The sequence below is a fragment of the Phocoena phocoena genome, chromosome 8 (genome assembly GCF_963924675.1).
Source record: "Phocoena phocoena chromosome 8, mPhoPho1.1, whole genome shotgun sequence".
Taxonomy (NCBI): Eukaryota; Metazoa; Chordata; class Mammalia; order Artiodactyla; family Phocoenidae; genus Phocoena; species Phocoena phocoena.
Window position 1 is genome coordinate 55494575 of NC_089226.1, and position 19565 is coordinate 55514139.

Sequence of the window (19565 nt, forward strand, 5' to 3'; positions counted from 1 at the left end):
ACAGCAAGCCAGGACTAGAACCAACCGGGTGCTTCAGGGGTGGATGGAGGGGAGTTCTGCATCCCGGTGAGGCCACTGCACCGGAAGAAGGGTCAGAGGCCACGATGGTACAGTCAGTGGTGGCCAGCCTCCCTGCCTCGATGGCAAAGGTCTTCCCCCGGCTGCAGAGGTAGCCGACGGTCCTGAGCCAGCTGTTGCCTAGAGAGCAGGCACAGAGCCAGCACCACCTCCCCACTGTTCACTTGCCACTCCTGGAGCCCCGCTGTTTGCTCATGGCCGTGAGCATCTGGCTAATATAGGAAGTCAGGAGGTCATCCATCTTGTAGCCCTGGAAACAGCAGCAAGAAGATAAACAGATGTAGGACACGGCCCACTCAGACCCAGGACACAGCTCCTAGCAAACTGCAGTGGACAGAAGCCCAGACAAAGGCAGATCCTGCCCCCTCCTCTGGACTTACTTAAGTCTCCCCAGCCACACGGCTGAAGGGTTGGATTCATCCAGCCAGACATCTAGGGCTCTAAGCTGTTGCGACCTCACATTAAGGTGCTAATTTGCTAATTTGTGTGTCCCTTAATTGAAGCCGCAGGTGAGACAGGGGAGCCCGCCAGGCCTGGAAGGAAGAGCTCTCACCAGTGACGTCTCACAGAGAAGTTTGCTCCCGCGCACCAGGTTCCCAATGGTGATGTGGAAGTAGGTGTTGCCGCTGCTCCAGTTGGAGATCTTGGTGAAGGGGTGGGTGGTCAGGATGTCCTAGGGGAGCAGAGAGAGTCTGAAGCTGCACGGCCTGGACCATCTGGCCTCACCCCTCAGCTCCCACGCGAAGGACCTCAGACTCTCAGACGAGAAAAGGAGCAGAGGGTAGAGTTCAGCTGTGCTATGGAGCTGCTGTGGGAAGCAGATGCCTTCCCCGTCCAGGTCTTGGGTGGGGCCGGCTGGTGGGACAACCAAGGAAGCCCAGGAGGCCGTCAGGTGTATGGGGCCCAGAACTGTAAATCGGAGAGCCTGAAGGAACTGAAACTGTGGTCACAGATGAGATGGTCCAGCAGAGTTGGAGGGGGGAGACAAGACGACACACACTGGGGGAACACAGTGTGTGGGCTGGGTAGAGAAGAAGCCCAGGGAAGTGCCTGAGAGGGAGACCAAGGGGGATATGAGGAAAACCAGGAAAGTGGGCACACGGAGCCACGGGGAAGATGGGGGTCATTGCCCCCTTTGCCAACAGCCCCCGTTGTACCCTCCTGTGTCAGTGGTAGGACTTGTCTCCTGGCCCCCTCGGTAGGAACTGCTCCGGCCCACAAACCTGGGGGCCGTTACTCTAGTAGAGCCTCCCACCCTGACCAGTATGGACAGAGAGCATTCTGGGAGGAAGTGCTTGGAAGTATCCAGTGATGCTGAAAGGCCAAGCACTAGAGTGACTGGATTTAGTAGCGAGGGGATTTAGTAGCGAGGGCTTTGTTAGTAACTCAGCAGTTTTGATGGAGAGATGAGAGGTAAGGAAGTAGACGCAGCAAACACGGTCAGCCTCTCAAGATGTGTGGCCAGGTGGGTGGATGAAGCGAGGATGGTGGTGGCTGATAGGGTCTCTCGGGGTTTGAGTCTGGGGGCCTTTGTTAGAAGTGCAAACAGAGAAGCCCACCCCCGCCTCCTCTTCCCTGTCGCTGCTCACCTTGGTTCTGGGATCAATGAGGCTGACCCCATACTTGTTGATGGCAATTAGGAGAATCTCAGGAAAGTTTGGCTCTGTAGTTTGCTAGTTAAAAAAAAAAAAAGCCAGAGACATCAGGTGGGGAGCTGCCCCCAGCTGGGCTTAAGTCTACCTCTCCTGCTGCCTGCGTAATGCCAGGGGTGCACTGGTGCTCATGGTCCTGTCACGACCTCATGGTTTTCTAGCAATACCTCTGCTGGGCCCCCAGAGCTACCCCAACTCCCTTCACGGGTCCCCAACCAGCCCGGTAGCAGTTTCAGCCCTTCTGTCCTGCTTCTCTAGGAGTCTCTGCTATTGCTCTCTCTCAGCCCTAAAGCCCCTCATCTTTAAAAAGCCTCCTTGAACCCTACACCTGCCTCCAGGTGTACCTACCTACCTCTCTCTTCGTTGCACAGCCAGGCTTCTCAAAGGGGCCCCCTCCTCAGTGTGTAGCAAGGCCATTCCCCCCCTCTCCATCCTGACCTATCCCCTCGCCCCAGCCACTTCACCATTCTCCTGCCTCTGGTCCTGCCCCTCAGATCCACCCCAGCCCTGAAGTCAGAGTGGGCTCTGGCCCCATCAATCATCCCTGTGCAAAACCATCCAGGCTGGGCACCACCTGCAGGAGGAACCCTACCGGCCTCTCCTGCTCGCCTCACACCCCCGCCCAGCCACACTCACCCACTCGCACTTCCTGCCCAGGCCTGGGCTCTCACACCTCTGGGTCTTTGCTCGTGCCAGGCCGTCTGCCAGGAACCCTCCCCTCAAGGTCTCCCTGGAAAGCTCAATGTTGCCTCCTCCAGGAAGCCGCCTCAGCCTTTGCTATCTGGTTGGGCCTCCCAGGCTCTGCCACCCCACTGTCACGGTGCAGATCGTCCTGCATTACTCTGGCCTTTGTACACATCTGCCTCCCCTGCCAGGCTGAGATAATGGCCCCTCAGTGTCCCAGGACTAAGCCCAGGGCCCAGTACTTAGCTGAGATGGGACAGAGCTGAGGGCCATTTCCTCCTTTCCTTGCCAGGCAGGTGGCAGAGACCACTGCCGTTTCCCAGAGTCAGGGGGAGGAGTCTCTGTGCCATCTGGTTCCCCCTCGTCCTCTCTGAGAAGCACGCACCCACGGCATACCTTCACCTCGAAGAAGGCTGAGCCGAAGGTGGGCCACTTGAAGATGAGCTTCAGGAAGGCCAGCTTGGCCTCCTCCTTGGACTTCCCTGCGTGCTTGTTGAAATAGGCGACGATGGACTGCAGGGGGAGCGGGGGGTCAGAGTCCTCTCCCCTGCCGCTCCTGCCCCATCTGCACTGGCAGCAGCTGCCAGGGGCCCTGGAGGCTCTGAAGCCTCCCCACTTATACCAGTTAATGGACTCCTGACAGCCCTTCCCTCCCCAAAGCAAGCAGGACAAACAGTATCAATTAAAATCCGGTCACCATGGTAACCGGGACAGGGCAAATTACTGCCAAGTGGCCACAAGAGATACTTCCCTGGGCTGCTGTCCAGCACCTGCCCCCTTGACCCTGGGGTACCCAGCGAACCATTCAGGGGGCCCCTATTCCCACCGTCTCCCCCACGGTCACCCGCTTCCAGTCGTCAGGCGAGATCTGCCGGATGAGGTCCTGGGGCACCAGCTCCCGTAGAAGCTTGGGGATACTGGGGAAGTAGGACTTGTCCTCCTCAAACTTGGCCCTGTAGATGAGTGCCCCCAACTGCAGCACTTCCTCCCGCGTGCACTTGTGGTAGCCTCGGAGATACTTGGGCAGCTCCTGCCAGAGACAGAGCGGGTCACGGGCAGTGGAGGCACCTGGAGGAAGTGGGCTCCTTCCCTTAAGCACCCCCCCCACAACGTGAGGCCAGGCCTACTACTTTACCCCACATTTGGGCCCACCTGCTTCCCCAACCTCAGCTGACACTGCTCCCCAAGGGGGGAAGGCACAGTATGGGGAAACAGCATTATATCACACAGATTCAGTGCTTTACAGATTTAAAAAGGCAGATGGAGGAGATCAGAGAGAAAGTTATGGGCTTCTTCCAGATGAAAGATGGTGGACCGACCCAAGTTGGTGGAAGTGGTGATGGAGAGACGTGAATGCGTTTCAGAGATAAGAGATATTCAGGAGGTAAAGTCTTCAGGTGAGTGATCTGGGACATGGGAGAGGTCCACGCTGACTCAGGTTTCTGCCTTGGGGGAGCTGGGAGTTAACGGTGCCACTTGCTAAACGGGCAACATGGGGGAAAGGGGAGATGAAGATCCTGGGTTTGAAGGAAGGTGGCCCTTCTGGCTCCCAGGCCAGGGTTCTCTCTACCAGGGCAGCTGCCTTCCCCACCACTGGCGCCCCTCCCAGCATCCTGGTCTGTCTGTCCCACAGAACGGTAAACGGCCACCTCGGAAGAGACCACTGAGGCTGCAGTCGTGAAGACCTGGAATCAAACCCCAGTTCCTTCAGCCCTGTGATCCTAATTACATCACTCGATCTGAGTGTTTCTCTGTAAAATGGGAACAGCATGCCTTCTTGGGGGTTGTTGGGAGGACAGAACGAGTACAAGCTGCCAGACACATGATAGAGGCTCAGCCTGTGAGCCACCCTGCTGGCTTCCCGCAGGCCCATGCCCTGCTGGAAAATGTCTACAGACCCAGGTGTACCAGCAGAATCCCAAATCCAGAGCATAGCCCCTCACCAAGGGAAGGGCCTGAGAGCTCAGCCCGAGGGCTGGAGAGTTGGGAAGGAGAAGGATCTGAGGTTGGGCACCTCCAGAGACCCCAGCAGGAATGGCTTCCAGTCCAAGCTGCTGCCCCTCCCCTGGCAAGGACAGCAGGCAACCACAGCAGAGAGGCTCTGGGCAGCTCACCTGGTAATAGTGGAAGATGGAATCGGCCATGGGGTCCTTCCCTGGCACCGTGGTGGTCCACAGTTTCTTCATGAAGAACACTTGGTAGGTGAGCGAGGGCACGATTCCTGTGGTAGAGGGCAGTTGGTCACCCAGAAGATCCCAGCACAGAAGGGTGTCCGGCCCAGCACCAGCCCTGGAGGAAGGCCTGACTCGGGCCCCACCCAGGTGGCACTCAGGTATGGCCCCGAGCCAGGACCTGCTGGCCCTAGGCCTCGGATGATCCCAGGACTCAGCCTCACATTACCATCCTTGACGGGCCGTGCTTTCTTTATCCAGTCCGTCAGGTGTCGTACAAAGTCGAAGAAGAAGTCATTCTCAGGAACGCTGATGACCTAGGGACATGGCCATTCTAGTCCAATCATTTTAACTGGAGCAATACTGAGTTTTCTGACTTTCCCACCCAAGGCCTCCCCGGCAGCCCCTTCTCCAGAAGAACTCCTGCTCGCAGCCAGAGGGGGGGGGTGTCCATGTATCAACCCCATCTTGCCCCGACTGTGCCTGTTGAGTGTCTCTGTCCAGTGACAGTGACTCCCTTCAGTCATTCAGAGTCACTGATTGCTGCTCTAGGACCCTGGAAAAAAGGCCGAGAAAGGGGCCCAGTCCCTGCTTTGGACATTCTCTGGTATCCGTGTCCTGCTCCTCCCACAGGCTCTAAGCCCCGCTGGGTCCAGGACCTCACTGAGATCACCTCTGGGTCACAGTGTCTGGCACAGGGACAGACATGAAGTGAGGAGACAGACATGGATGCACAGGGAACTGTGGGTGAGCGACAGGAGAGAGCACCTGACCTGCCTGCAAGGGTCAGGGAAGCCCCCCCATGGGAAGGGGCTTTCAAGCTGGGCCTTTGACTCCCATGGACATAAATGGGGCGGGGGGCAATGTGGGGTGAAGGCAGGGGCCTGTGCTTCAGAGTCAGACCTACCTGGATCTGAGTCCCTGCTGTGTGACCTGAGATAAGTGACTTAACACTTCTGAGTCCAGGTTTTGTGGTCTATTAGGTGGGGATGGTCATCCTCCCTTCAAGGGCTTTTTCAGAGGCGAACTGACCTCAGCGTGGCAGCTGAGGGACCAGTCAACTCACCTCTGGAAAGTACATGTGTATTGGGGCAGGGCGAGGAGCCTAGTGTGTCCAGAGCACAGATGCTCCCAAGAGGTCTGGGGCCAGGCTGTGCAGTGCCTCAGAGGAGAGAGATGTAGCATAGCTGCTGCATGTAAGGGGCCATTGCAGGGATGTATGTAAGGGGCCATTGCAGGGATGTAAGGAAGAGACGGGCACACTCAGATGGCGCCTGCAAGAGGGCCTCTTCCTCTCCCCGTCCCTCCTTCTGTCTCTGTCCCCACCCCCGCTGCCCCATGAGCTCCCAGGGCGCCAGCCAAATTTCCCACCAATCAGTGGCCCCCCCAACCCACCTTATCTGCAATTTTGACAAAGAGGCTGAATCCCTCGGAGGACTTGAGGAGCAGCCGGGCAGCGATGTTCTGGCAGAAGTCCTTGGCCTTGGTGCTGGACTCCACCTCGAAGGCCTGGGGGAAGGGGTGGCGGGGGAACACTTGCTTGCCTCTGGCAGGGCCTCTCGCATCCCTGTGGCTGTGCCTCCAGCCAGACGGAGCCCCCTCCCATGCAAGACACCCTCCTTCTGAGGGGGCTTCCCCAGAGCTGGGCACCATGCTTAAGAAAAGGAAGAAGTATAAAACCTACTCTGTATAAAATAAACAAACTACAAGGATATACTGCACAACACAGGGAATATAGCCAATATTTTATGATAATTATAAATGGAACACCGCCGTTAAAATTTGTGAATCACTGTGTTGTATAGCTGCCACTCATATAATATTGTACATCAACTAAACTTCAATTAAAAGTAAATAAATATTTTTTTAAAGAAGGAAAAGCAACTCCTGTCTGGGTCTTCCCAGATTGTGCCCTTCCCAACCCTTCAAGCGGGACTAAGCCTTGGCCTCCAGGGTCCTGGGCCCAGCTGTACAAGCATGAGTGATGGCAGAGGCCAAGGGAGCACAGAAGGGACAGGGTGATTGGAAGGAGAGAAACTGGAGGAAGGAGAAAGCAAACTCCAGAAAGGGGGAGGAGTCAAGAACTGGGAAGCAGCCCAGACTGGGCTTGAGAGGGATGGGAGGTCCTGGGGAAGCTCAGGTGAGGGAGGAGTGCGATTTGAGGGGTGGGGGGTGCTCCATGTAACCCTCCATAGGGGACAGGAAAAGATTTTAGGCAGTTTTTCTGTCCTTGTGACTAGAATCCCATAGTGGTATTTCTGAGTCTCTAATCTCTAGACAAGTTTTTAAACTGCTTTTCAAACCGAAAGTTTCACTGTTGGTCTTATCTGAATGAGGTGCCGTGCTGGGATGGAGCAGGGGGTGTAGATCAGGAGCCAGCCTGACCAAATGGGCATGACAAGAAGACAAATAGGACTTTTGCCCAGGGGACCATGGTGGAGGGGACTCACACTCAGGTCAGGTGAGAAGGAAGGAAGTGTTAGTCTGCGGGAGAGTGGGCTCGGGGCAATGGGGGCGGCCTTGGGCTGCGGAGCAGGCAGGCCTGTGCCCAGGAACAGAGCTGGCATCAGGGAGATGACATCAACACAGAGCTCAGCTCAGAGGGAGAAAGCACGTTTCTCTAAAGCAGAGGCTCCTCAGAGAGAGGGAGGGGTGACCTTCTCAAGGAAGCTGATCAAGGAAGTGAGAGGCTGAACCAGGAGCCCAAGGGCTCCTGACCCGAGGAGTCTGTGGCCTCTTGACTGAGCCCCGACTCCACTGAGGGGCAGGAGGATGGGGGCAAAGGTGGGGGTGGTGGGGAAGAGACATCAGGGCTGCCCCGTGTCCCCGAGGGAGCCTGGTCCTTCAGGGGCACCCACAGACCAAGAAGCCAGAGTCCCTCACCTCGTCTGTGTCATCGGGAAAGTAGACCTTGTGGAAAATCTGGGTGGTTTTGTGCTGGATGGCCTCCACCTCCACCAGGTGCGGGGGGTACTTCCGGGACCCGTTTCTGAAAACCAGGGGAGCGGGGGGGGCGGAAGGGGGGCAAGTCAGGAGGCAGCAGATTCCTGGGGCCATGGGGAGCAGAGAGCAGAGGGCACTTTGGAGACAGGCAAACCCAGGCCTAATCCCCAGCCACCACTTCCTACCAGGTGACAAACTCTCAAGCCTCTAGTTCCTCATCTGTAAAATGAGATGATAATGGTACCCACCAGATAGGGATGTGGAGGGGACCGAATGAAGCAAAGGGTACAAGTGGGCTTTGCAGAGTATGGAGTGTGGCCCAGGTGTCTGCCTCCCCAGCAGACTTGAAGGTATGAGAAAATAACTTTCTGAGCAACCAGACTCTCAAACTGTCCAGAATGGGCACTGCCACCTTTGTCAACCTGGCAGCTGTGGGACCCCAGAGATGGGTCAGGACCTCAGCATCCCCAAGGGACTCGTCTCACAAGCCAGGGTGGCCGGAGGCCCATCCCAGTGCCTGCCGCCACGCACTATGCCCACTGCCCCCTCTGCCCCTTGCAGCCCCTGCTGTACCTCAGGGCTTTCTGGAGCCGCTGCAGGCAGTCGATGGCGAGTGGGCAGTGCTTGCGGGACTGCAGGAAGCGCTGCACATGCGGCAGGAGGATGTTGCTGGGCGGGAAGAGCCCTGTGCACAGCCAGAGCAGCTCCCAGCCCCGCTCCTCACTATACCTGCAGGAAGAAGTACCGCGGGCCAATACGCCTCAGCTCCTCACACAGCAGCACATGCCTGCCCTCACCCCCACCCCTGTCTGAGGACCAACACGGACCCACCCCCCTGACAGCCTGATCCCATTAGTGCTACTCCAAGTCTGGTCTGCCAACCCCACCCCAGGCCGCACACTTACTAGTCAGGTGGAGGTAAGGTGCTTGTGTCAGAATAAAAATCAGCTGTGTCACCAAGCACTCTAAGCTTAATTTTTTTTTTCTTAGACTTTCCTATGACGGAAGCAGTGTGTGATTTATATTATGGCAGCAGCTCTTTAACTCGTCTATTATTTGAGTAGCACTATGTTAGACCAGCCCCAGGACTCCCTCAGGCACTACTCTGAGCTCCTTCGGTCTGGCAGGAGGGAAGCCTGGAGGGCTTCTAGGAGGAGGTGGCATTTGCTCTAGGCTTTGAAGACTGAGGCAAATTCTGATATGCAAAGGAGAAGAAAGGTTTTCCTGGCTGTGGGCACAGAATGTGCGAAAAGATCTGACGCATGGTCCAATGGTAGACTTGTATAAGAGATGTAGAGAGTGACAAAGCTAGGGAGGGAGTTGGAAGTCTGGGAATAAAGGGAGAGGGTGGGACTTCTCTCAGGCTCTGAGATGAGCATTTGCCTGACTTCCCCCTCCTGCCATGGTCTGGGCCATCAGGGAGGCGGTGACACCCTCTGGGGTCCAACACCCCCAGCCCATGAGAGTTTTTTTTTTTCTTTTTTCGCGGTATGCGGGCCTCTCACTGTTGTGGCCTCTCCCGTTGCGGAGCACAGGCTCCAGACGCACAGGCTCAGCGGCCATGGCTCACGGGCCCAGCCGCTCCGCGGCATGTGGGATCCTCCCAGACCGGGGCACGAACCCGCGTCCCCTGCATCGGCAGGCGCCACCAGGGAAGCCCCCATGAGAGTTTTTATCCAGAGCTTCTGACTGACAGCCAGCTCAGCCTGAGCCAGGGATGGGACAAGTGCTCATGAGATGCACCTGTAGGCAGACAGTGGCATCTGGGCTAGGGAGGGGTATCCAGAGGAGGCTCAGGCAGAGAGCAGCGGGAAATGAGGAGGAGCTGGGGCTGTTCAACTTGCGGGGAGGACAGACACTGAGGGCGCAGCCACCACCTCTTGGTTCTTGACCCTCTTCCTTGGGCCTTGAGGGAGAGCTAGGACATGAGGGGGCCTGAGGACAGCTTCCTGCTCTGAGTGAAGAAGGACTGTTCCCAGGCAGAGCCAGCCGCTGCCTCAGCAGGGAGTGAGCTCACAGTGGGAGGAGGACCTTTACGATTACCTTCAGCTGTTAGCACTAGGGGTGGGGGGGGGGCCTGCCCCTCACCCTCCCACCATCCCACCTTACCTGATGTGGTTGTCAGTCAGCTGCTTCAGGATCTGCACGTACACCTCGTCCTTGAGGGGCTCAGCCTTCAGGGCACCCTCGAAGATCTGGTCTGTGAGCTCATTGACGGAGCGCATCCTCTTGGACGGGTAGTCACCCATGTACTTGAGCACGGGTGAGGAGCTGTCAAGGAAGGCTGTGACCAGTCGGGGAACAATGGCCCGGGAGGCAGGCGACCACACTCTCCAACAGGGTCTGCCACCCCTGATCATGTGGCCCTGGGCCTCAGGCTATTCACCCAGGAAATGGGCATAATCTGCCCACACTGCTCTCCATGCCCACTGCCCACCCTCTCTCCTCAACTCCTCTGGCCACCTCCTCACTAGCCATCGTGCTCCAGGCCCCAGCCCCACTACCAGAGTCCTCACAGCAACCGGAATGAACTTTCCAAATCACAGATCTAACCATGCCACCCCCTGCCCCAGTGGCTCCCCATGGCTGCACCGCAGGACACAGCCCAAGCTTCTTAACAGGCCTTGGGAAACTTTCATCCATCAGCCCACATCTTGGGATTCCCTTCTTGAACTCTAGCCTCTAGCTGTGCTGAGTTAATTTCTGCCCTTGAAACAGCCCTGCTCTGTTTTGCCTTAGGGCCTTTATACATGCTGCTCCCTCTGTCAAGAACATTCCCCACCCATCTCCCCTTTGACTGGCCAAGGCCTACCCAGTCTCCAGCCTAGATATCACTTCCTCCAGGAAGTCCTCCCTGCCCTCCTCCAAGGCCAAGTCAGGTCAATGTGCTGTCGGGTCCCATCACAGCACTGACCCCAATCAGCACACCTCCACTCTCAACTATGAGCACCACGAGGCTAGGGACTGGGTCTGCTCACCGCCGTGTCTCCACGCCTGGCCCAGCACATGGCACGATATACATCCGTCAACCAAGTGACAGGGTGTGAGGAGACAACGGGTGAGGCAGCCCCCTGCACGCTGTAAGGTGCCGGGCACACAGAGAGAGGCACTCCGTCAGCATCCCCCCACGTCTGCCCAGGCCCCAGCTGGGCCCCTCAGAAGGAAGGAAGTGTCTAGAGGAAAACCCTAGAGGCCAGGCCCAGCCCAGCCCTCCCCTGCCCTAGGCGCCCCCTCCCCGTGGCCCCTGCCTGACCCTCCATGCCCCCCCCACCCCTGAGGGTAAGGATATCGATGAAGGCCATGCAGGCCTCCTGCGAGAGCTCCTCGCTGCCCAGGATCTTCTTCAGCAGCGCCTGCTTGAGCGGCTCCCGCGTGTGGCTCCAGAGCCGGTCCTTGCCGCGGGTCTTGGACACCATCACGCGGCTGAGCGTGTGCTTGGGTGGGGGCCTGCACAGCACAGGACAGTCCGCACTGACGGCCAGGTTGTGAGACTCCAGCCCCATCCCGCCCCGTGTAGGAAGCGGAGCGGAGAGAACCGGCTTCCCTGCTGCGCTGCGTGACGTGGGATGAGTCACCAGCCCTGCCCGGGCCTTACTTTCTCAGCCAACAGACGGAGATACTAACAAGGCTGGCTGTGCCCCGGCAGCCCTGCCCGCCTCCCCGGCCTGCTCGCACCTGCTTCTCTCTGCTTGCTCTGCTCCAGCTGTGGCGCTCCTCCACCCGGCTCACCCCGCACCACCGCCCCCCCGCCCCAGCTTAGCTCAGACACCACTTCCTCCACGAAGCCTCCATCTCCACCCCGACCCAGCATCTCCATCACAACACTGGGCGCACAGAATAACAGCCGCCTGGTCTCATGCCTGTCTCCCCACCATGACTGTGAATCGGTGAGGCAGGTACAGCCTTGAGTCAGGAGTGCCCAGGACTCCACCTAGGGTGGGCGCAGTCACAGTATCTTAAATGAAGGAAGGATAAGATGACACAACATGAGACGCATCATCTCGATGGACTGAAACTGCCCTCTGGTTCCCTCTGACCTGGGCACTGCTCACAGACGGGGACACCGCAAAGCAACCCAAGCACGCAGACCAGAGGGTAGCAGAAGCCTGCAGCTCCCTGTCCTGGGGCCCTCTCTCCCCTTCCCCCGTCACCTGAAGTAGTCGTAGGAAAATTCCTCCAGCGTGTAGGGCTTGGCGCGCACCTCAGGCTCTGCCGTTCGCAGCTGCAAGAGCCGGATAACGTCCTGCCTCTGGTCGGGGGTCATGGTGACCAGGGCCTAGAGACCGAGAGACGGGGAGCTGAGGTCAGGTGCCCCTGGATCTGTACCCCGGGCCCCTGGACCAACATGGTAAAGCCCAGAGCCTTCTTAAGTGGGTCTGGGGGTGGGCCCTGTGCCCCATTCTGACCCTGGGAACACCTTTCCTCCTGGGGGATCTCTGACATTACCACTGCCTCCATCATGCTGGCCTTAGGACTCTTCCCTTGGTGCCCTGTGTCTGAACTAAGTTGGGTCAGTCAGAAAGCCTGGACAAGGCAGCGGATGCAGTGTGAGAACTGCCCCGTCAACAGAGCCTGGCTCTGGAGCTGCCTGGAAAGCTGGGCTCCGAGTCCTCAGTGCTGGCTCAAGGGGCTCCAGAGGAAGCAGGGCCTCACTTCCCATCTCTGCCCTCACTGCCTTTCTGGACAGTGCAAGCCTGTACCCCCACCCCCATCCCCTAGGCCACTCTTCTCTGATCCCCTACCCCTGGACAGTTCCTCCCCTGATGCAATTTCTAGGTCCCTCTCCACCTGGCATACATTTGATAGTTGCCGCCAACTTTCAGTTTATGGTCCCATAAGACCCCCAGATCATCTTCACAGAAGCTGCAAAGCATGAATCTACTGTAACCCCTCACTCCATTTTATGTGGGAAGAAGACAAGGAGGGGCCAGGGGAGCCTCCCATGCATGTGCCCCACCCCGGGCCACGTACCACAATCTCCCGCGGTGGCATGGTGACAGTGGGCATCACATACACGCAGTCGGTGGGGAAGTCCCCACGCTGCTTGGTCCTCTCATTGATGCCATTGGCCCAGCCTGAGTTCATGACCTGCTCTCCTGTGTCATGGTCCAGGATGATGAGGTCCCCCTTGGCAAAGCTGAGGAAGCCTGACTCCTCGCCCGCTGGAAGGCATGGGTGAGCAGGGCCACATGGGGGTGGAGAGAGAGGCTGGGTTGGAACACCTCTCTTTGGGTTGATGACCTGTAAGCCCCTCCTCCCCACTGGAACTGAGGCCCTGTCCCATATCTGCTCAGCATCCGCTCTGCCTCTACCTTGCACAACCCCCAACTCAGACAGCCATCGGAGGGGGCCACTTCCCAGCTCAGAAGCCTTCCGTGGCTCCCCACTGCCCTAAAAGGAATCCCACACTCCTCGACACGCTACAGGCCTGTTGCTGGCAGATGGCCTTCCTGACGTCTTCTGCCTCACTTTTTGCCCCTCCCGCCTCACCTCACCTCACCCATTCCAGCCGAAACAAACTGCCCACAGTTCCCAGACACACCTGCCCCCTCCAGCCTCTGCTCGGTTCTCCTCTCTGCCCCAAACGATCTGTTCACACATACGTCCTCCCCGAATCCCAGGCTCCCACAGCCTCTGGGCTTCCCGGGTCACTGCATTATCACAGGAATGGTCACTGTCTGCTCCCACCCCCTCCCCACTGAGGGCAGGGCTGGGTTCATTTCGTCTCTTTCTCACGCTCTGCTCGGGACCTCAAAGGCCCGGGGATGCACGGTCCATAGTTGTTACCACTGTCATCATTTGAAGATGGTGGGTATTGGGGGAACACTGAGGAGAAACCCCTGATCTCATCTGGAGAAGTTGGCAAGTAATAGGTATTTAAGACCAGAGGGAGGAAGGTTCCCCACAGGGCACTGATCGAAGGCACAGGGTTGAGCTATTTGGTCCAGCTGGAACCGAAGGTGTCTGGGGAAGAATGGGTAACAGGCTCTAGTGATCCTGAACGCCAGGCCAAGGCCAGGGCACGTAATCTGCCTAACACCCTGACCCCAGGGACTGGCATCTCGTGCCAGGAGCCACTCACCAGGGCTGGGGTTGTCCTGCAGGGCCACCACATACTTAGACCTCTTTCGGAGCCCCTCCAGGAAGGTGACCACCAGGTCACGGATGTCCTCAGCATTGCTGGAGGTGAAGGTGTACTCATCCCCCTTGATGGTGGCCAGCGTAAAGCTGGGGGCTACCAGTTTCGCTCCCCTGCAGGACCAACACGGAGAACAGGGCCCAGTCGGGGTCACTCCTGCCCAGCCCGAGTGAGATGCAGCACAGCCCAGGTCAGAGCAGCCCAGCGAGAGCGAGACACGGCACTCCCTGAAGGAGACCAAGGCCAGCCCAGTCAGATGTGGCCCAGCCAGAAGGAGGCCGGCTCAGCCAGGGTGAGATGGGGCCCAGGCAGCCACAGCTCAGCCTGAGTCAGCCACGGCCAGGCCAAAGTCACACATGGTCCTGGGAGGCCTGCAGGGGGAGCTCACTTCCCCTTTGTTGTCTAATTCCCACTCACCCTTTAGGGCTCAGCCTAGAAACCACTGCCTCCAGGAAGCCCTCCCTGCCTTCCCATAGCCCTCAGCACACTGGCCCCTACTTTACAATGGCTTATTCGATGCCCATCTCCCCTCTTAAGTGAAGCTGCAAGAGGACAAGGACTATCTTGTCACCACTGCATCCCACGTGCCTGGTCCGAGCTGGACATGACCCAACCCCTGCCCACATCGGACACAGCCCAGAGACACTCCTACAAGCCCCAGATGCGGGGAGGAGGCACTGCTGGGAATGCCAGTCCATTCCAGGACCCACTCCCAACGTTGCTCCCATGTGCACTGCACTTCTCAGTTTACAAAGAGCTCTCCTATCAATTATTGCATGTATTCCTCACCACCGTACTGATGGAAAGTTAAGACCTCCATTTTAGAGATGAGGGCATGGAGGTGAGTCCCACACGGAGCCCTGAATCTCAGGCCAGCTTTTTGTACACGCTCGACTGTCCCCGACTGTCCTAACCACCCGTGCCCATCCCAGAACAGCCACGAATGTGCTGGAAATACCCGCCCCCCCCCACCCTATAGGGAGGAAGGTGCCTGAGGGGTCTGCAGGGTGTAGCACATACTGCTCAGTCACATGCGACCAGGACAGGCCACTGCGTGTCTCTGCACCTTGGTGATGTCCTCTGTTAGGTTTCCTTCAAAGGCCCCCATGACCCGCAGAAAAGCCCCGGGAGCTCTCTCCTTCCCTGTGTGTCTGCCTGTGTCTCCATCTGCCCCTCCTCACTTCAGAAAGTGCTGAATCAGGACCCCGGGTTTGAGTCCCATCCCTGCCACTGGTCTTCACAAGTCCCCGCCCTGCACTAACGCGGGGAGTGGGGGCCGGACTAACCTACTGCTGGACACGGCCATGATCTCGGGGAAGGACAGCTCCAGAAGCACCTGCTCCTGCTCATCCACGAAGTAGACGCCCGTCCAGTTGACGGCCACAATGACGTCGTTCTTGGGGAGGCTGGGGCCTGGGGCAGAGACAGAGGCACTGAGAGGGCACCTGCCCGCTGCCGAACCCAGCCCTTCTCGATCCTCATAACCACCAGGGAGGTGGCCAGGGTGGGGTATGTTGACGTCCATTTTACAGATGGGGAAACTGAGGCTCGGAGAACACAAGCTCCCTACAAGCCGAAACCCCAGGTGCGGTGGGAAGAGAGTGTTGGATTAAGGAACTGGGTTGAGGCCGCATTCCTGCCCCTGCTCTGGGCAGCTTGGGACCAGTCCCTGCCGTGCGGTATGGTGGGATACGGGCAAGAGTCAGACAAACTGAGCCCCAGCGTTCCCTCGAACCTGATATTTGGTGGTTCTGTGAAGCCACCACCAGCACAGGGCCTGGCATGGAGCAGGTGCCTGGTACCAGTGGCCTGAGGTTGGCTCAGCAAGTGGCCAGTGCAGGTTTGTCGGCTGCATCTACTCTCAGCTTCACGGGTTCGGCCCAGCCTGTGCTCTGGGCCACCCTCTTCTGTACATAGTAGGTGCTTTAATGATCACAATACTCAATTGTTTGACCCAGTGTGTTGCTGAGAACCTACTATGTGCCACGGAGCCCTACTGGGCTGCAGGGAGGCAGGACCCACTCAGCACATTGACTTGGAGGCCAAGCAACCCTGCGGGCAGGAGGCTGGCTGACTGGGGAGTCTGGCTCAGGCCATCCCCCTCCCTCTGCCACGGACCAGAGCCATCGAGGGAGGGACGGGAGGCAGGTGGGCTGAGGGGTACCTGAGAACTTGTAGGCTTCGTAAAACCTGGAGAAGAGCAAGGGCCACTTGAAGCGGGCATAGTTGACCACATCCTCTTTGACCTTCTGGGCATCAGTTCTCCTCTGGGCATAAATCCCCTGGAAGGGCACAGAGAGGGACAGGGGACAAAAGACTTGGCACAAGCTCTGTCTGGAAATCAAATGTCCCTGTCTGCAAGTCAGAAGTGGGCCCCAGGCCACCGTGTCCTCGTGTACACCATGGCCTCACCCCACCCCCCCAGCCCACAGCCTCCCCGTCACTCCATCTTCCTCCGATTCCATCAACAGCAGTGAGCACTTGCTAGAGGAACATGGGTCCCCCCTCAGGGAGCTCCCAATTCAGCAGAGTGACAAGAAAGCCCACGATCCCAGCCGGCGCATGTGCAAGGCACAAGGGCAGGGATCAGGGAAGGAGTTTTGGGAACAGGAACGTGAGTGGCTAAGGATGGGGCCGGGGGGGGTGCCAGGCCTGACCAAGAAGAGGGAGTGGGAAACCGGTGAGTAGGAGCCAGGTCACAGAGAACCATGGGCGAGGCCACCACTGTGAGGCTGGTCTCTTAGTGGAAACTGACAGGTAAACTTGGGAGTTAGGAAGATTGCAGGGTAGAGAAGGGTTGGAGCCTGGAGTGGGCAAGCAGATGGGGGAATAATGCAGTGCTCCTGGCAAGAAATTAAGGCACGGATGTTTTATTATCTAAAAATATTCTGCCGAGCTTTAATAAGAACTTGGTGGTATTGGAGTAGAATTGGAGGGATCAGAATGAACTCATGGTTTTTATCATCTATGAACACAAACATAGATGAAGACGTGTGTGTGTGCCAGCCCCTGTGCTGTCACATTTCCATGCACGAAGAGGGCCGTTAACATCTGGTGAGTCTAGGTGAAGTGTATACTGTACACAGCAGGCCTAGCTTTTTAACTTGCAACTTTTTCGTAAGTTTGAAATTATTTCAAAATAAAATGTTTTTACTCCTCTGACCCTAATAATCATGCTAATTCGGACCTGTCCACTCTACAAGAGGCCGGGGCCAGGGCTCTGGAACGCACAGGCCAGGGCACTACAGTCCAGTGGGGAGACACACGAGCTCGGTCACGGGCTCTGAGAGGGCAGGGGGCACATCTGTTGCACTCGCAGCTGTGTCTCCAGGGCCTGGTGCAGTGCCCGGCACATGGCAAGCACCCAAAACAAAGGGAATTCATGAGTGATGGCACCCAACCCAGAACATGTCAGGTGCCACATACACATTGGCAGTGCACACCGAGGACCCAGGGAAGGCAGAGGAGTGGAGGTGGGGATGGAGGCTGGAGCCGTTGGCAGGTGGAATGGATGGGCTTCAGCAGCTAACCAAGTGTGAGGGGTGAGGGAGAGGAGGTGGCCAAGAACAGAAAGAGTGGGGGAGGGAGTACATGCATCTCTTCTGGAGGGGGCTGAGGACAGGGAGGTTCTCGGGGGTGAGCCAGGCCTAGAAGCACAGGGGGTGCAGGGAGCATTCGGGTACAGGTGGAGACTTGTGGGCAGCTCAAGGGGAGGCAAAGAGCTCAGGGGGAGACACATGGGGCTCCTGGGTTAGGGAAGAGGCCACGTGGCGTAGGGGTTGAGACACACTGATCTTAGAGCCCTTGGCAACTTGTGTGCAAAGAGGATTCTGCTCTTATACAACCAGGGCCTGGAGATGGGGAGGCCCATGGGTCCCCTCCAGCAGCCAGGGTCCCCCACCCCAACCAGGGCACCCCTGCTCTACTTGGGGCGGGTCTCTTAGCTTAGAAGGGAGCTACTCAGGGCTGGTTATGGGCCTGGGGCCTTAAACAAGAGGCAGAGGGGGCCAGTACCTCAAATTCCCCAGGCAGGAAGTTGGGCCAGAGCTCTTTTAGGGGAAAGGAGGTGCACTTCCTAGAAGCTCCTCCAGCATGCACCAACTCGCCTGAGCTGTAGCACTAGTAAGCGTTGGTGGGAGGCCAGGAGCTGGGACCCCCAGTGCCCATGGACCCATGGTTTCCCTCATGAGGCCATGGGGCTAGATTTGATCCATCTCTGTGTCCCTGGCGCCCAGTGCAGAGTAGAGGGCAGAAAACACAAGTGAACTGATATCCATGGTGGAGAAAGGCTGCTGGGAGCCAGGAGGTCAAGGGTGCCACCTTGTCCTCCCAGCCCCATGGACAGACAGATGTCAGGTAAGAGCTGTGACCTCTTTGATTGCTCAGGTCCTTACCCTCCAGCCAGGTCATCAGAAAGCCCCTCCTTCAAAACCCCAGCCCTCTGACCTTCTTGTGGGCAGCAATGGCCAACTGGGCCCACTTCTCCAGCGTCCTCAGGGGCGTGATCTCGCGGTCAGGGATGTAGGTGGGCACGAGGTTCAGGAGGCGCTCCAGGATCATCTCGGAGCCGTAGTCCACAAAGTACTGCTGGGAGGCCAGCTCGGCCAAGTCATCCTCCTAGGTGTGGGGAGATCTCATTTATACATGCTCTGGGAAGCCATTCCGGGCCACCAAAGCCCCCAGGCCCTGCATCCTGTAGCTTTCAGACCCTTGCCATCGGGACCCTGTGCTCTCCCTGACTCACTAGGACCTCCTCCTGTCTGCTTGGCGGAGCCATGAGCACCGCAAGGGCAGGGCCATACTCACCTGCTCCTGGGTTTCCTCAGCACCAGCACAGAGCTGGACTCTGCCCAGGGGCACATGAGCTGACCCAGAGGGACCAGCCAGCCCATTGGTAATGGGTCAGCCACTACCTTCTCAGCCTGATGAGAAAGGGCTGCCCTGGAGAATGGGGGACCTGGGTACCGCTGGAGACTATCAGAGGAACGGGGTGCATCACTACCTCCATCACCATCACTACACCCCCTGGGGACAGTCAAGGCATTGAACAACCAGTGAGCCATAATGCAGAGGTTGCAGAGAGCCAGATGGGCACTGAGCATTTGCCCCCTTTCTGTCTGAGGCTGGTGCATGGCGGCCCCAGTGTTGCCTGCCTGGGGCTCCCCAGGGCTATGGCAGCAGGGGCAATAGGGAAAGGGTCTTGTGCACCTTGAAGGCAGTAGACGTTTTCCAACTAGTTCAAAGTATTTTGGAATTTTAGCAACTGATATGGCTGTACTAATACATTCTCCTTGAATATCAGCTCACCAACACCCAAACCACCACTACTATCATCACCACCATTACCAACACCAACACCACCATCAGCAGCACCATCATCATCACTACCTTTACCACCACCTACACCATCACTACCCTCCACCATCATCCCTCATTTCCATCATCTCCATCCTTATTCCTCCATCATAATAACCAACAGAACCGTAAGTGTCATGAAAACCATCATCACCATCAAAAACAAAGCAACCACATCAATCCTGTCCTCAGGAGATAAAAGCATACACGTTTGTAAACTGTGGTCTAAACGAGTGGATCTCTTACTCCTTTAGAGCAGAGTTTCTAGACGAACTAACAATACAGCAAGATGCACAGACAAGATGGTGGAGTGGAAGGACCTGAGCTCACTTCCTCTCACAAAAACACCAAAATCACAACTAACTGCTGAACAACCTCAACAAAAAAGGACTGGAACCTACCAAAAAGGATATTCTACTTCCAAAGACAGAGAAGAAGCCACAACAAGACAGTAGGAGGGGTGCATTCTCAATACAATCAAATCCCATGCCAGCCAGGTGGGCAACACACAAACTGGAAAATAATCGTATCGCAGAAGTTCTC

At 57.4% G+C, this 19565-nt stretch overlaps 1 protein-coding gene across 1 annotated transcript in view; it reads right to left on the minus strand.

Moving 5' to 3' along the window:
* Nucleotides 1-215: 215 nt before the first annotated feature.
* Nucleotides 216-19565, minus strand: part of MYO7A (myosin VIIA) — a 102653-nt gene continuing 83303 nt past the window's right edge. The window contains exons 32-49 of the mRNA XM_065881628.1: nucleotides 18114-18284; nucleotides 15832-15949; nucleotides 14954-15080; nucleotides 13611-13780; nucleotides 12500-12690; nucleotides 11680-11804; nucleotides 10818-10975; nucleotides 9638-9791; nucleotides 8102-8257; nucleotides 7469-7574; nucleotides 5981-6094; nucleotides 4815-4902; nucleotides 4529-4635; nucleotides 3259-3444; nucleotides 2811-2927; nucleotides 1668-1751; nucleotides 632-751; nucleotides 216-328 (exon numbers count right to left, since the gene is read on the minus strand). Coding sequence (XP_065737700.1) covers nucleotides 239-328; nucleotides 632-751; nucleotides 1668-1751; nucleotides 2811-2927; nucleotides 3259-3444; nucleotides 4529-4635; nucleotides 4815-4902; nucleotides 5981-6094; nucleotides 7469-7574; nucleotides 8102-8257; nucleotides 9638-9791; nucleotides 10818-10975; nucleotides 11680-11804; nucleotides 12500-12690; nucleotides 13611-13780; nucleotides 14954-15080; nucleotides 15832-15949; nucleotides 18114-18284 — 2382 coding nt within the window. The 3' untranslated portion in view covers nucleotides 216-238. The remainder of the gene's footprint in view (nucleotides 329-631; nucleotides 752-1667; nucleotides 1752-2810; nucleotides 2928-3258; nucleotides 3445-4528; nucleotides 4636-4814; nucleotides 4903-5980; nucleotides 6095-7468; nucleotides 7575-8101; nucleotides 8258-9637; nucleotides 9792-10817; nucleotides 10976-11679; nucleotides 11805-12499; nucleotides 12691-13610; nucleotides 13781-14953; nucleotides 15081-15831; nucleotides 15950-18113; nucleotides 18285-19565) is intronic.